General features: G+C 41.5%; 1 protein-coding gene across 6 annotated transcripts in view; it reads left to right on the plus strand.

Moving 5' to 3' along the window:
- Positions 1-16,730, plus strand: part of tnr (tenascin R (restrictin, janusin)) — a 419,906-nt gene that overhangs the window by 263,487 nt on the left and 139,689 nt on the right. For 5 of the 6 annotated variants that reach the window (XM_061979400.2, XM_061979405.2, XM_061979402.2 and 2 more), the window contains 3 exons: positions 1,651-1,751; positions 1,824-1,986; positions 2,109-2,585. In XM_061979400.2, the coding sequence (XP_061835384.2) occupies positions 1,651-1,751; positions 1,824-1,986; positions 2,109-2,585 (741 nt within the window). The remainder of the gene's footprint in view (positions 1-1,650; positions 1,752-1,823; positions 1,987-2,108; positions 2,586-16,730) is intronic. The other variant, XM_061979403.2, reaches the window with a different exon arrangement.

Here is a 16,730-nt window from a genome sequence, read left to right on the forward strand (position 1 = left end):
CTTGCGTAGAAGAAGAAGCGCTTCCTGTTCTACCGGGAAAAAAGATGGCGGCTGTTTACCGTAGTTACGAGACCGAAACTTTATGAAAATGAATCTTAATATTTATCCATATATAAAGCGCACCGGGTTATAAGGCGCACTGTCAGCTTTTGAGAAAATTTGTGGTTTTTAGGTGCGCCTTATAGTGCGGAAAATACGGTATTATGCCATGATTTTACCAGCCCGGCCCACGTGGGAATAGTTTTTCCTCCTTGCGGCCCCTGAGCTAAAATTAGTTTGACACCCCTGGTTTAAATCATCTTCCTATTCTTGAACTTTATGTCAAGTTTGGAAAATCTTAGATGCGGAAATCAGTACACACACAATAATGAAGGTTGTTATTTTGAAATTGAAAAGACCTATTAGACTTTGTGTCATGTTGGGAACCCTACTGATACTTGTCTTCTGGTCTTCCGGGCATTATGGGAAATCAGGAGGGATCTGCTTATTGTGGCTTTATTTGATATAATCAATCAAGCTTTATTGCAGACTCCAACGTCCAAATAGACATACAATCTCATACAGTACATAAAACAAACAAAATACAGTATAAAAGGCATTGTCACATAATATAAAAAAAACAGTGCTTGTGAAAAAAAACATTATGATTTGTACAATTTCAGAATGTGCTTGTTCTATTTTCAAACAAAGAAAACAATCTGAAGTTGTCTTTATTTTTAAGTTATTGTGCCGGGATTTTAGCGGTCCGGCCCACTTGGGAGTAGATTTTTCTGCGTGTGGCCCCTGATCTAAAATGAGTTTGACACCCCCTGGATTGAGGCATATTGCTTCTTAATGTATTTGTTTTCATGTTAGCATTCAAGCTATCTTGCAGCGCAAGTCAGTCCATGATTTAATGAAGTATGGCTATCAATCACGATTTGTCAATAATTTTAATTTAAAATGGTAATGCTCACCGTCGGGGTTTTTGACCACATAAAAAAATCACTTTTGATCTTTATGTATGTGGTGTGCTATGAATATCGACAAAGCACAACACACACACTACAATTCTCTCCCATCACCGAGCCAGGCTCTACTGATCCAAGTAAGAAATATCAGGTGAACAAACATCATTAACTGGAGTGGGCATATTGATATCAGTATACATTGTAAGGATACCAAGGTGGCTATCATTATCGAACCGATACTAGCAGATTGACATTTTGGTTGCAGTTTACCTTCTATACACAACAAATTATTTGATTTTCCTTACAGAACTAATGTGACTTTTCTTGTTTATCAGCGCAAAAAAGTGTTATTTTTTCACAAATATCAACGTGTAGTGGAAGTTATTTATTTTATGTTAATACATTTTTAGATTGTTACTTTTTTGTTATTTTACAGTAGTGACATTTTTCTTGAAACAATTGTGTAGTAGAACGGAAACATTATTTTATTCATATATATACATTTTTTAATTTATATAGTACTATTAAGATAATAAGATAATGTGGTGTTTGCTGTTTTTGGTCAGAATGGGGGATATTGAGACAACAATTGTCTTTGTGTGCACCTCGTGTTACTGCGCATACTATTTTGTACATGCATGTTTATGACAGTTAGCAGGTGTTAATTATAGTCTAAAGTCTTACTCTCTGTCTTCCCAAGACCCCCGTGCTGAGCTAGGGTCCAGAGCCTCTGTAGAGGGACCACTGGACCCAGTTGGGCCGACAGAGTACATTGAACAGACAATGGATGCTGACAGCCAGGTAGTTTTTTTTTCTACTTTACTGTCAATCAATGACGGCAATTGAATACCCACCAATATTGTCCTTCTTTAGGTAACATTTACTCATCGCATCCACATCCCAAAATCGGCGTGTGGTTGTGCGGCGACAGTCACAATCCAACAGCTGGCCACAAGGATGGAGATGCTGGAGAGAGAAGTGTCTATGCTGCGGGCTCAATGTGGAAACGGTTGCTGCGGAGAGAACCCATCCATTGGTTAGTCATCTTCAGCTGTAACACTTTTAGTTCACCATTATCACTGGGATTGAAAAGGTTTTGTATAAAATAAATTATTGTTGTTGATTTTTAAAACATTAGTTCCTTTATATCTTTCCCAGCCCGTTTTGACTATTTCCCAGGATGCAACGGCCACGGCAGCTTCAGCCTGGACATTTGCGGCTGCATATGCGACGAAGGCTGGACCGGCAAAAACTGCTCAGAACCCCGTTGCCAGGATGACTGCTCCGGCCAGGGTGTGTGCATCGATGGCGAGTGTGTGTGTGACCGTGACTTTTCAGGCGAAAACTGCTCCGAGCTGCGCTGTCCCGCCGACTGCTCGGGCCGCGGCCTGTGCATCGACGGGGAGTGCGTGTGTGAGGACTCCTTCTCCGGAGAGGACTGCATGGTCGGGAGGTGCGTGAACGACTGCTCGGACCAGGGGCTGTGCGTGAACGGGACGTGCCAGTGCCGGCCCGGGTATGTGGGGGAGGACTGCTCGATGGTGTACTGTGCCAACAACTGCAGCAAGAAGGGAATCTGCAAGGAGGGCTTCTGTGTGTGCCAGGATGGCTTTGCTGGAGATGACTGCAACTCGGGTAGGTTCCCTTTATCAAATTGGTTGTGCAAAAACTTGTGCTGTATCCCTGAGGGCAACATGTTATGGAGAAGTGACTTTAATTGCTTGTTTGCACATATTTGGGTCATCAAACTGAGGAAGTCAGTCAGAAATTGTGTCTTTCATTAATATTATTCAGGGCTTCACGGTGGCAGAGGGGTTAGTGCATCTGCCTCACAATACGAAGGTCCTGAGTAGTCTTGGGTTCAATCCCGGGCTCGGGATCTTTCTGTGTGGAGTTTGCATGTTCTCCCGGTGACTGCGTGGGTTCCCTCCGGGTACTCCGGCTTCCTCCCACTTCCAAAGACATGCACCTGGGGATAAGTTGATTGGCAACACTAAATTGGCCCTAGTGTGTGGATGTGAGTGTGAATGTTGTCTGTCTATCTGTGTTGGCCCTGTGATGAGGTGGCGACTTGTCCAGGGTGTACCCCGCCTTCCGCCCGATTGTAGCTGAGATAGGCTCCAGTGACCCCCGCGACCCCAAAGGGAATAAGCGGTAGAAAATGGATGGATGGATTAATATTATTCAGACTTTTGGCTGATTCTGGTCATTTACAGCAGGGGTCCCCAAACTACGGCCCGCGGGCCGGATCCGGCCCCCCAGTATCCAAAATCCGGCCCACGGGAAGTCCCAAATTACATTTTTTTATTTTATTTTTTATTTTATTTCATTTTCTTTACTATTTTTTATTATTATTATTATTTTTTTTAATCTTTCCTTTCTAATCCATTTTCTACCGCTTGTTACTCTGTGTCTCCTAGCCGCTCAGGCAAATCATATTGTCTAAAAATGAATTTTCCCATCGATAAGGTGACAATGTTCAATGTCGATGAACATTAATGTTAATTGATGTTAAATGACAAAACGGATTAACTCGCCGGAATATAAAGACAATGTATATATATATATATATATATATATATATATATATATATATATATTGGGCAGCACGGTGGAGGAGGGGTTAGTGCATCTGCCTCACAATACGAAGGTCCTGAGTAGTCTGGGGTTCAATCCCGGGCTCGGGATCTTTCTGTGTGGAGTTTGCATGTTCTCCCCGTGACTGCGTGGGTTCCCTCCGGGTACTCCGGCTTCCTCCCACCTCTAAAGACATGCACCTGGGGATAGGTTGATTGGCAACACTAAATTGGCCCTAGTGTGTGAATGTTGTCTGTCTATCTGTGTTGGCCCTGCGATGAGGTGGCGACTTGTCCAGGGTGTACCCCGCCTTTCGCCCGATCGTAGCTGAGATAGGCTCCAGCGCCCCCCGCGACCCCGAAGGGAATAAGTGGTAGAAAATGGATGGATGGATATATATATATATATATATATATATATATATATATATATATATATATATATATATATATATATATATATATATATATATATACATACAGCCCAGCCCAGCCCCCGGCCAAATGTTTTTAACCCAATGCGGCCCCCGAGTCAAAAAGTTTGGGGACCCCTGATTTACAGACACAGTTTTCCACCGAGGACTTTACCATCCATTTCCAAAAAATAGAAGTTAAGCAAAGCTGCAGTGATGTCGGATGCATAAAATGTCACACATGCTAAAATCTTCCATCACAGCACAGTGGATCCATTATTAACTGGGGCTGTAGACCTTGGTCATGAGTGTTCAAAAGGTGAAGTCTGTAATGACCGGACTTCAAGTCTGAACTGGACTTCAAGCCTGCTGAGTGGCCTTGTGTTTAGTGCCCTTAGATCGGTAAGTCGTGAGTTCAAACCCCGGCCGAGTCATACCAAAGACTATAAAAAATGGGACCCATTACCTCCCTGCTTAGCATTCAGCATCAAGGGTTGGAATTGGGGGTTAAATCACCAAAATGATTCCTGAGCGTAGCCACCGCTGCTGCTCACTGCTCCCCTCACCTCCCAGATGGTGGAACAAGGGAATGGGTCAAATGTAGAGGGTAATTTCACCACACCTAGTGTGTGTGTGACTATCAGTGGTACTTTAGCTTTTTCAGTCAGAATGTGTGTCTTTCATCAAGTTATTCAGACTTTCAGCTGATTCTGATAATTTACATACGCAGTTTTTTACCGAGGACTTCCATTGCTAAAAAGTAAAAGTTAAGCAGTGATGTTAGATGCATAAAATGTCACACATGCTAAAATCTTCCCTCAGAGCAAAGTGGATCCATTTTATTTACCAACGTGAGCCCTTCTTAACTGGGGCTGCAGACCTTGGTCATGAGTGTTCCAAAGGTGAAGTCTGTAATGACTGGACTTCAAGTCTAAAACCCTTCTAACCCTCCGTTAACTCGGTTTACAGTTTCCGAGGTAAAAATGTATTTCAACCTCCATCATGTGCCAAAGACCCACTTTCTTTCGTCCCATGGTTGTAAAAACAATGTCCATCTCCAGCTATCAGCTAATGCTGGTGAGTAAGACCAGATGTTTTCGGTGCATCGTATGGGGTTTTATTTGACATTCGCTATGCCAACTTATGACGGGGATGCTTCGACCTCAAATGTTTGCTTGCAACTTAAAAAATAACAACTAGCTGGGCACTCTTAAGATGAGGTATAACTGCAGTTATGAAAACTGTTCTAGTTGCCCAATTATTCCTGATATATGGGAATACATGAGCAGGTTTGAAGATATGCGCGCCATGTGTGAGCAGGTAGATATAACTCATTTTACCTGGACATAATCAATTCAAACAGCTGGTCTAGCATGTTAATGTGTCTCCACAGATCACAGTGATGCATTCATAGTATAGATTCTGGAGTAATTCATAGAGTCAAAGGGCCAAAACTCCTTTTATTTTAAAGTTCCATGCCTCGTTTAAACGCGTGTGGTGATGTGTTTGTGACTGGCTGGACAGCAGAAGGTGTATCGGCATCCATTTGTCAAACGTCACATTCATCCTGGGAGAGAACCGTCACATTAGCAATAGCCAAGTCAGCCTCGGAGTCTGGCTAGCCTCTGTTCCATGTACCTCTGCACCAAATATCAAACTCCCTCTGCCATTTGGGATGCGGCTGTCAACGGAATGATGGATAAGGACGGACAGGGGAGTGGATGACCGACAGAATTCTCAGCTTGATCCCTCTTCACTGCTGTGCTCTTTATAGCCAAGAGGTGGTCTGAAATGCTAATTCCATCGGCAATTAGACATGGAAATAGGTGGTGCTTTTTACTTAATACAAAACAAATAAATTACCAAAGACCTGTTGGTTGACAGGCTCGAGTGTCCCGCAGTATTAAAAGAATCCGGAAAGCGGAATGTGTTCTTGCTGGCCTCCAGCCTCCCACTATGAGAAATAATGGCGGCTGTTGACTTAAAATGGGATGCTTCAGGCATTAGATAAGAGGATCTGTATCTTTACATACACATCATATCCACCCACAAAGCAGAAATCAACTTGAGCTAAGCAGCGCTGTTTGATCTTGATGGCAAAGGTATTTCACATTCAATTCAATGGGTCTTCATGTCGCAGTCGGAAAATAAATTCCAGCGCATAAAGCAGTGGTCGCCAAACTTTTTGATTCAGAACCCACATGGGGTTAAAAGAATTGGCTGGATCTATATATACACACACATATATATATATATATATATATATATATATATATATATATATATATATATATATATATACATACATACAGTATATACATATAGACACGTACGCACACAAAGACATGCACCTGAGGATAGGTTTATTGGCAACACTAATATATGTGTATGTACATGTGTGTGTGTATGTATATATATATATATATATATATATATATATATATACGGCCGTAGTTTGGGGACCCTTAATGTTGAGTATAGAATCATGCTGTAAATTACTCTCTATGTTTTCTTCAGTAAAATGGAACCAACTAATCTGCATTGATGCGCCGCCTTCTAGGCACAAGTGCATAATTAACCCCTGAGATTTAATGTGTAATTTCCACAAACTCACACCAAGAGTTTCACTAGTTGTCTTCATGGGCATCTCATCTCAAAAATTAATCAACAAGAAAAACACTCAAAATGCTTTTAAAAATTTAAAATTATGCAATTTTTTTTTTTATCTGATGCTTTCAGTGTCCTTCAAAACTCAGCATCTTGGAAAGGCTCAATGCCCAATACATCTTATTATATGTACACCAACTATTCCATCACATCTTCGCAAGGGTCATACAATTGGAAGTAAACATGGATATAGTTAATATTAGTCAGTGTCCTCATACAACTTTTTCACTTCCAATACTGATGTTGCAGCCTTGACTAATGGCTGACACCGATCTGATATCATAACGGCATGAATAATACATACTTTTTTTTTCTACTTATTTTGCAGTAGTAGTTATTCTTTCACGTTGTCCCAGGCGTGTTGTACTAGTCAGGAAGTAGTCTTTGGCATTAGGTTGAATGTGTCAGTCTTGTATTTTTTTAGCCTTACAAATGGTAACTTTTGCACCTATTATACATACGCTGATTGTATTATTCATCTTAGTTTTACTTTTGATTGCTAATTTTGGAGGTGATAAAATTGCCCTGTAATATCGATAATACTAATGCATACGTATGTCTTATCCAATGTAAATTAGCATCGAGCTAGCACATTTTTTTCTAATGCATTTCTTTTGTGTTGGAATGTCATGTTGTATCTCATTTAGGTTACCAGTATATTGACATACTTTATTTTTTGTATGATCACTTTTACAGTTCTTAGAAGAAAAAACTCTTAAAAGGCTCTTAAATGGAGGCAAATGTTACCTGTCTGCTAATATAGCAGGAAAATATGTTAGCAGCTTATATTGGACTTTCCAGATGCAGACCAATATAATCTGATACCTGCATGTTTTTTTTAGGACAGGTTTATCAGTATAGGACCGGGACACCCCAAGTCAATGTATAGATTTACTATCTACTGAAAGTAAGTCAACACTATTATTGTCTAAATAAGTGGCAACTAGGGATGATGTTCGAAACCGGTTCTCCTGGTTGTTCGAAAAGAACCGATTCCATGGACTCTAATCGCTTTTTGAGAACCGGGTCCCGTTATCGAGGCCACTATAGTAAAGAAAAAGAGTTGGTTCTTTATTCGAATCCCTGGGAACGAATCCCTTTTTTTTACTAGGAAATGCCCTGTGGCACGTCCCAGGAAATGACGTAGCTCAGTCGTTAGGCGGCAGATACAGAAAGCAGCAACAACAATGGACCGGAAAAAATGCCTCAAGGCATGGCTTCATTTTACAATAAAATACGACGAGGAAACGGCTATCTGCAATTATCGCCAGGCTTCGCTCTCATGTAAGGGGGGAAGTACAACAAGCATGTTGAAACATGTTCAGGCTGCACATACCGTAACCTGAAGGTTAGAGAAAGGTATCGTGGAGAAGCAGCGACGAAGCACGCCCCTCTTCAACCTGCAGCGCCAATTCCAGTGATAGTGCTGGTGAGTAACTAATGTTAACTGTTGCCGGTTAATTTCCATATCTGCTCACTTGTAGCCTTTAGACTAAAATAACGTTACCTCGTATGTCAATCCAGGATTTCAGTAATGCTAGCTAGACTAACGTTACCTAAGCATAGTTAGTGGTTAACGGTAACGTTAACGTTAGCCTTTTTGTATGTGTCTGATAACGTGTATCTTGTAGCCTACACCAGTGGTCCCCAACCAACGGGCCACGGCCCAGTACCGGTCCGTGGATCGATTGGTACCGGGCCGCACAATAAATATTTTTATTTTTTATTTTTTTTAGATATATATTTTTTTAAATTAAATCAACATAAAAAACACAAGATACACTTACAATTAGTGCACCAACCCAAAAAACCTCCCTCCCCCATTTATACTCATTCACACTCATTCGCACAAAAGGGTTGTTTCTTTCTGTTATTTCTGGTTCCTACATCATATATCAATATAGATCAATACAGTCTGCAGGGATACAGTCCGTAAGCACACATGATTGTATTTTTTTTATGACAAAAAAAAAAAATACCATATCATGGGTAACAATCAATATTTATTTATTTTATTTTATTTTTTTAGGGGGGTAACAACAGTCAATATTTATTTATTTTTTTTTTTTTTTCTTATAAAATAAAAGTGAGCTTTTGTTAAGCCAAATACTGTTTTTTTCCATATACAACAACCTATCTGGATTCGATAAGAGAATCGATAAGGAATCGGTTCGATAAGAGGATTCGATAATGGGCTCAAACTCGATAATTTCTTATCAAACATCATCCCTAGTGGCAACACAAGTAGAAAAATAGTTGTGTCTTGCCTACAGTCAAGCATATTGGTGGCACTGTCATGGTATGTGGCTGGTTTATCGTATTCAATTTTTTTTTCTGTCGTATTGTCTTTTGTGTCATAAAAATGCTTAACGTACTCACTTTTTTGTGATGGACCGTATACATGATGCTGTAGCGTCTGTGCGTTCATAAACCCTTCCGTACCTTACCTGAACAATTTCACACAAGTAGATTAGCAAGAAGTCCATTATACAATGTCCTCTCCGAAGGTGAGTTCTAATGATTTACTGACCTTTGTTGTCAGGTCCGCATTTTACCATCAGTGGTTTTAGTTGGCTAGAAGTTGCTCTTGCTGCCTATGGTAGAATATTGATTACATATAATGAGACTCACCTTCGGCAGGTTGCAGCGAACGTTTGGTAGGGTACTTTTCCAAATTTGAGTTACACAGAAGGCTTTTCAGAATCAAGAATGTGGACGGATTGTCTCTAAGTCAGGGATATTCAACTAAATTGTTTTGGGGGGGCACATTTGCAGAAAGTTCAGGACTTCTTCCTTCACTATTAGTCTTGTTTTGTACATTCTGCACAGCGTCTTGCACAGTAGACATTTGATTCTGGTCTATTTATTTTGTAAGAGTTACTGTAGTTTCAGGAGCACTATGCTGTTTTTAGGACCTTCTTCAAAACAGCTAGTCAAAGATCATCTCTATGACACAGCACACTAGTGTTTTGGGGAATTTTCTGCAAAACACAAAGTTTTTTTAACTGAACTGGCGGGCCACCAGTTGAATAACCCAGATGAGGACCTAAGGCCATGTCTACACTAAGCCGGATAACCCCTTAAATGAATCATTATTTAGCCTAAGCCCCGTTTCAGCCACACTAAACTATTGTTTAAGGTCCCCCTCCTTGGACAATGTTTTACACGGGTAAGGGCGCCGTGTATTTCTTGAATCTCTGGCTCTTAGTTTTGTATGGACTCATTGATCGTTTACAAACTGAGTTCGGAGAGGAAGTGACGCCAGAAAGACTGTGCCCACACAGAAAGTGACGTTAGCCACAGCCAGCTTCATAATAAAGCGGTTTCGTAACTCGGAGGTAAACACTAGAAATATGGAGGCGAGTCATCCAGACATGCCCGTGTTTCTCCTTCCGTCTGTACAGACGCTTGTGGAAATCACACATGAATACCTTAAGAGAAAGCGATTGCAGATATTTGGGATACAACACTTCTCAGACAGCAAGAAAACTTTCCAATGTCCAGGTCAGCTGTGATTCTACTTACCGAAAAACTTTGTCCATTTGTCAAAGGAGAGACAACGAGAATGCGGGCTATCGTGGATGTGATAAAAAAGGTAGCGTGTGGTTTGTATTACCTGGCCGCCGAGGGAAGACTACAGAAAATGGCAAATGCTTTTGGACTGGTAAAGCAGACTGTATCAGTTATTGTCCGCCATGTATGTCATGGACTCAACGTCAAGGTCCAGAGTATATAAAGTCAACAAAAACAAATGGCCAATGAAGGTGAAGGTAAAAGAGTGAGGACAGTGTCTAGATCCCGAGATTGATTGTTGTAAAATGTTCTTTATCACATTATGTACTTTCACGTGTTTATTAAAGATTTGATTAATTTATGATGTCTCAAGTGTGATTCACTACAATAAGGCCCCACAGCACACTGGATTCCAGTTAATTGAAATACCACAACACTGGATATTGTTCAGATAAGTTAAATTTAAGAACCTGCACACAAAGAAACACTGGAGATGACTATGACGTGCGCATTTTCCGTGCATGCGTATTAGGTCGCGTTGCGCCGGCTGACAGGGGGCGAGGGGGTCTTAAACGACCATTGTGTTTGTGTGCACAAGGATAAAGTTAGGTGGGTTTTACTTTGGATAACCTAAGTGTAGAAGGGGCCTAAAATGGAACCTTGAGGAACATTGCTAGCATAACTAAAGAAGTTGAACAAATGACTACAGCAACACCTTAGTCACATACGTAAATCACATCATGAAAAAAAAAAATGGCACTGCTAAAAAGGAGGGCACTTAGAGGGGCACCTTGAGGAACGCCTCAGTTATGTAATCACAAGTTTGGACCCCTGTGTTTGGTGTATGTTAGCAAGGTTAAAATGTCAATGCAAGGATCTGTCAATGTGTTTACAATGGTCCAAGATCCTCTATACCAGTGTTTTTCAACCACTGTGCCGTGAGATACAGTCTGGTGTGCCGTGGGAGATTATCTAGTTTCACCTATTTGGGTTAAAAATATTTATTGCAAACCAGTAATTATAGTCTGCATATTATGTGCCCTTGTTGAGTGTCGGTGCTGTCTAGAGCTCGGTAGAGTAACCGTGTAATACTCTTCCACATCAGTAGGTGGCAGCAGGTAGCTAATTGCGTTGTAGATGCCGGGAACAGCGGGAGGCAGCGTGTGGGTAAAAAGGTGTCTAATGCTTAAACCAAAAATAAACAAAAGGTGAGTGCTCCTAAGAAAAGGCATTGAAGCTTAGGGAAGGCTATGCAGAATGAAACTAAAACTGAACTGGCTACAAAGTAAACAAAAACATAATGCTGGACGACAGCAAAGACTTGCTGTGGAGCAAAGACGGCGTCCACAATGTACATCCGAATATGACATGACAATCAACAATGTCCCCACAAAGAAGGATAAAACTAACAGAAATATTCTTGATTGCTAAAACAAAGTAGATGCGGGAAATATTGCTCAAAGGAAGACATGCAACTGCTACAGGAAAATACCAAAAAAAGAGAAAAAGCCACCAAAATAGGAGCGCTAGACAAGAACTAAAACACTACACACAGGAAAACAGCAAAAAACTCAAAAAGTCATGGCGTGATGTGACAGGTCGTGACAGTACACCTACTTTGAGACAAGAGTTATAGTGATGCATGATTGGTTATGGTTTAAAGTCATATCCAACAATTGTGATAACAACTTTTTATTGTCTACCGAGTTTCGCTTTTTAATGATTTCTGCTGGTGGTGTGCCTCTGCATTTTTTCAATGCCAAAAATGTGCCTTGGCTCAAAATTTTTTGAAAAACATTGCTCTATACAACAGAGCACTCAAGTGTTTTTAGGAATTTGCTGCAAAAATGTTTCTCTCCCAAGTTTTGAACGTAACAAAGGGACTGATGTCATTCTTGGGACGCCAGTTGAATAGTTCTGCTGTATCACTAGCTGTATGTACATGATCCGATCATTGAGTTTAGCGTAGAACAGCAATGCCACTTTAATTCATGTTACATTGCTTCTGCAAGTTCTGCTCATTTGCGTGTTTGACCTTCATCTTAGTGCATGTGCCTCACAATACGAAGGTCCTGAGCAGTCCTGGGTTCAATCCTGGGCTCGGGATCTTTCTGTGTGGAGTTTGCATGTTCTCCCCGTGACTGCGTGGGTTCCCTCCGGGTACTCCGGCTTCCTCCCACCTCCAAAGACATGCACCTGGGGATAGGTTGATTGGCAACACTAAATTTGGCCCTAGTGTGTGAATGTGAGTGTGAATGTTGTCTGTCTATCTGTGTTGGCCCTGCGATGAGGTGGCGACTTGTCCAGGGTGTACCCCGCCTTCCGCCCGAATGCAGCTGAGATAGTCTCCAGCGCCCCCGCGACCCCAAAAAGGGACAAGCGGTAGAAAATGGATGGGATGGATGGACCTTCATCTTCATTTCCTTTACTCCAATGCATTCATCTGCATTTCACATCCAGGTTACTGCTGTTCTTCTGAAGTGTAATTGCCTTCATATACTTGATGATGCTCCGGGTGTTTGAAATATATAAATCTCTTTTACATGAATGAGTCAGAGGCCCCCACCTCTAATGCAGAATCACTGCTGCTAGAAGTGAGCAAAATGCTAAACAGCCTGTGGCCATCTGTCAAGTGTGTGAGGAGGTAGCTGAAAAGGCCACTAAAGTGTCCCAACGAGTCCCTGCGGAGGATTCCTCTCAGTGTGGCGGAGACTAATATCACAGGATGCACAGATGAGGATGGGATTGCACCAAACTCCCTTTTAGAGGTTTCATCACAATGTCGCCAGTCCGGGCGCGCGTCCTCATTTCTTTCACTCAGACAGATGTTGTCATCTGTTTAGTCTTCGCCACCCTGTCCTTCACCTGCCTCCACTCCTTCGCCATGGTTGTTTTTGGCAGAAGGCGCTGTAAACACTCTTGTTTATGCAGCATTTAAATTCCACACACACAACACCTCCTCTGGGCACATGACTTGACTTCACGATTGCCACTTCATCCTGGATGAAGGACCGTGCTCCCCCTCTTGTGTTTAACACTTGGCCACTTGTTGCCGCTGTGCCCCTTTTAAGCGGCTTGGAAGGAAAGCAGTTCTGCGAGCTCTGTTTTTTTCTGTATTTAAAAACTGCAGAGATGATAAGTTGACAGTAGTTAATACGACTAAAACACCGGATGTTTGTCATTTTTTGGGCTGGTTTGCGCGCAGCTCGTACGGTTTGTTTGGTTAAGTGTGAACTAGTCCCGATACCAATATTTTGGTACCGGTACCAACATTTTTTCGGTACTTTTCTAAATAAAGGGCACCACAAAAATGGCATTATTGGCTTTATTTTAACAACAAATCTTACGGTACATTAAACATATGTTTATTATTGCAGGTTTGTCCTTAAATAAAATAGTGAACATATGAGACAACTTGTCTTTTAGTAGTAAGTAAGCAAACAAAGGCTCCTAATTAGTCTGCTGACATATGCAGTAACATATTGTCATTTTTCATTCTATTATTTTGTCAAAATTATTAAGGACAAGTGGTAGAAAATGAATTATTAATCTACTTGTTCATTTACTGTTAATATCTGCTTACTTTCTCTTTTAATATGTTCTGTTTACACTTCTGTTAAAATGTAATAATCACTTATTCTTCTGTGGTTTGGATGCTTTACATTAGCTTTGGATGATACCACAAATTTGGGTATCAATCCGATACCAAGTAGTTACAGGATCATACATTGGTCATATTCAAAATCCTCATGTGTCCAGGGACATATTTCCTGAGTTTATAAACATAATATGAATTTTTTTTAAACGAAAGAAGATGTTGTGATGCCAAAAAATATCGACGTAATCATAGTAGTATCGACTAGACACACTATGGTATCACCTGGTATCATTACAGTAGATGTTAGGTGTAGATCCACCAATGGCGTTTGTTTACATTTTGACGCCGGTGAGCTACGGTTTGTAGTGAAGCATGTTTAGCTATTCCTCGTCCTGCAGGGATGATACTTGTAAGAAACATACTTTATTTGTCGCCATGGAGACAAGGATTAGTGATTTAGAAGTAGCTAAACACTGCCGACGGCGGATGGACGTTAGCTGCTAGCTAGCTAGCCATGTCTTAAAGCACCTCTTCCTGAGGGCGTTTGAGCGTTATAACTTCACCTTTATTGTCAGTTTTTAAGTCAAAATGCGTCCGTTCTCCCTTTTCTGTCTACACACTGTAAGTACTCTGTGATTGTGCGCTGCCGAAAATGCTCCTCTGCTCGTAAACCAGCAATGACACGACGTGGTGAGGACGGGGGCGCGGAGGGTGTCTGGGACCGGTACTTTTTAGAGGCGCTATAGTACCGAATATGATTCATTAGTATCGCGGTATTGTACTAATACCGGTATACCGTACAACCCTAGTGTGAACGCAGTCCAGGATCAAACCAAGACCCAGCCGTCAGGCGGTCTCTGTCCCCCCGCAAACAGACTCTCATCCCGAGTGAATCAAGTTTGAACGCCAAACCACTGTCATGATATGTTGCCCTGATCATGTTCTATTTTAGTTTGACTCCCTCAGTTCTGTTTTCAGCACCCCTGGGTTTGTGTTTTAGTTGCCATGGGTGCAGGTTATTTTCACCTGCCTCTGATTAGTGTTCGGGACGCTCACCTGCTGCCGGGCACTAATCAGAGAGCTATTTATTCCTGCTTTTCGCCACACTCGGTCTTGCTGTCTTGTTTGCTCACATTCAACAAGTTACGTGTGAATACCTTTGTGATTCCTGTTTTTGGACTAAGCTTCGCCATCGCTTCCCATGCGATCGGCATGCTTTTCTGTTTGATTTGTATTTCCTGACTTATTTATGGTAAATAAATCATTGTCCTACCCACACGCTACACTTAACATGCGACCCCGCCATGACACCCACCAAATAAACAAAACACTGGATATGATGTTACCAAATGCGATACATGAGATGCGTAGCGAAACCCAACAGAAACGCCTCCGGGAACATGTTTGCCGTTTTGATACCATTAACCCTCAGGGGACAAAGGCTGATTTTGTTTCCCTTCAGTAAAGTTATGCTGTATTTTGGACATTTTTTTTGTTGTGTTACTATAAATGAGTTTTCCTAACAGGGTTTTCTTCACATAAAACTGTTTCTATGTCCAGTAGGTAGAGCGGCCGTGCCAGCGACTTGAGGGTTCAAGGTTCGATTCCCGCTTCGGCCATCCTTGTCGCTGTTGTTGTTGTCTTTAAGCCGGACACTTTGGCCACCTGCTCCCAGTGCCACCCACACTGGTTTAAATGTAGCTGAAAGAATGGGTTGCACTATGTAAAGCTCTTTGAGTAGTAATCATCTTTACTTGTTTTCCCTTTAACCACCTTTAATATTCACTGCTGAGCAAATTGAATGATTGCTTGGCTCAAGACACAATCTAAGTAAAAAAATAAAAATAGCCATCCATCCATTTTCTACCGCTTGTCCCTTTTTGGGGTCGCGGGGGGTGCTGGAGCCGCATTCGGGTGGAAGGCGGGGTACTTCATCGCAGAAAAAAATAAATAAAACATTTCTAAATGCAATATTACCTGTCATGTCTGTGTGATCATGTTTTGTTTTAGTCATGTCCAGTTTTGTTTTTGTACTTTTTGTGCACTTTTGTTTGTTTTGTCACCACAGCAACCATTAGTTTCACCTGGTTCACATCCTCATGTCACGCACCTGTCTCACGTTTTCACATTTTGCGTCACGCACCTGCTGTCACTAATCATGTCACTATTACTTAAGCTCACTGTTGCCAGGCTGTCTTCCTGGCGACATCACTCTCTACACACCCTTGTTGATATCCATGCTGCTCTTTTTCATGTCCTTTTCTCGTTCCAAGTAAGTTTTCTTTATTCATGCCATAGTTTGCAAGTTTTGTTTCAGTAGTCAAGTTTGTTCTCCGCCTTTGTGTGCGCCTTTTGTTTTCATAGCCAAGTTTTTTTTACCTCCGCTGTGAGCGCCTTTGGTTTATACCTTTTTGAGCTTTTTGAGTTAAAATATTAAACATGTCCTTACCTTCACGTCGTGTCCGGTCAAGTTGCTTTGCACCACGGGAAAACAAACCACACCATAGTCCAAGTCCTGACATTACCTCATTTTTCGGACCATAGGGTGCACCGGATTAAAAGGCGCACTGCCGATGAGCGGGTCTATTTTCATATAAGGCGCACTGGATTATAAGGCGCATTAAAGGGGTCATATTCTGATTTTTTTCGAAATGTAAAACACTATCTTGTGGTCTACATAACATGTGATGGTGGTTCTTTGGTGAAAGTGTTGCATAGATTGTTTTACGGATCATCTTCAAATCGCTTTCTGACAGTCGCTTCAGCATGCGCCGTTTTGTGGGCGGTCTTATTTACGTGGCTCACCTTCGACAGCGTCTTCTCCCCGTCATCTTTGTTGTAGCGGTGTAGCGTGCAAGGACGGGAGTGGAAGTAGTGTCAAAAGATGGAGCTAACTGTTTTAATGACATTCAGACTTTACTTTAATCAATAACGGAGCAGCACCTTCTCATCCGTGGCTCACTAGTGCAACAACAACGCCGGAAATGTGTTCCGTGAAAAACTGTCCGACCGG

The sequence above is a fragment of the Nerophis lumbriciformis genome, linkage group LG19 (genome assembly GCF_033978685.3).
Source record: "Nerophis lumbriciformis linkage group LG19, RoL_Nlum_v2.1, whole genome shotgun sequence".
Taxonomy (NCBI): Eukaryota; Metazoa; Chordata; class Actinopteri; order Syngnathiformes; family Syngnathidae; genus Nerophis; species Nerophis lumbriciformis.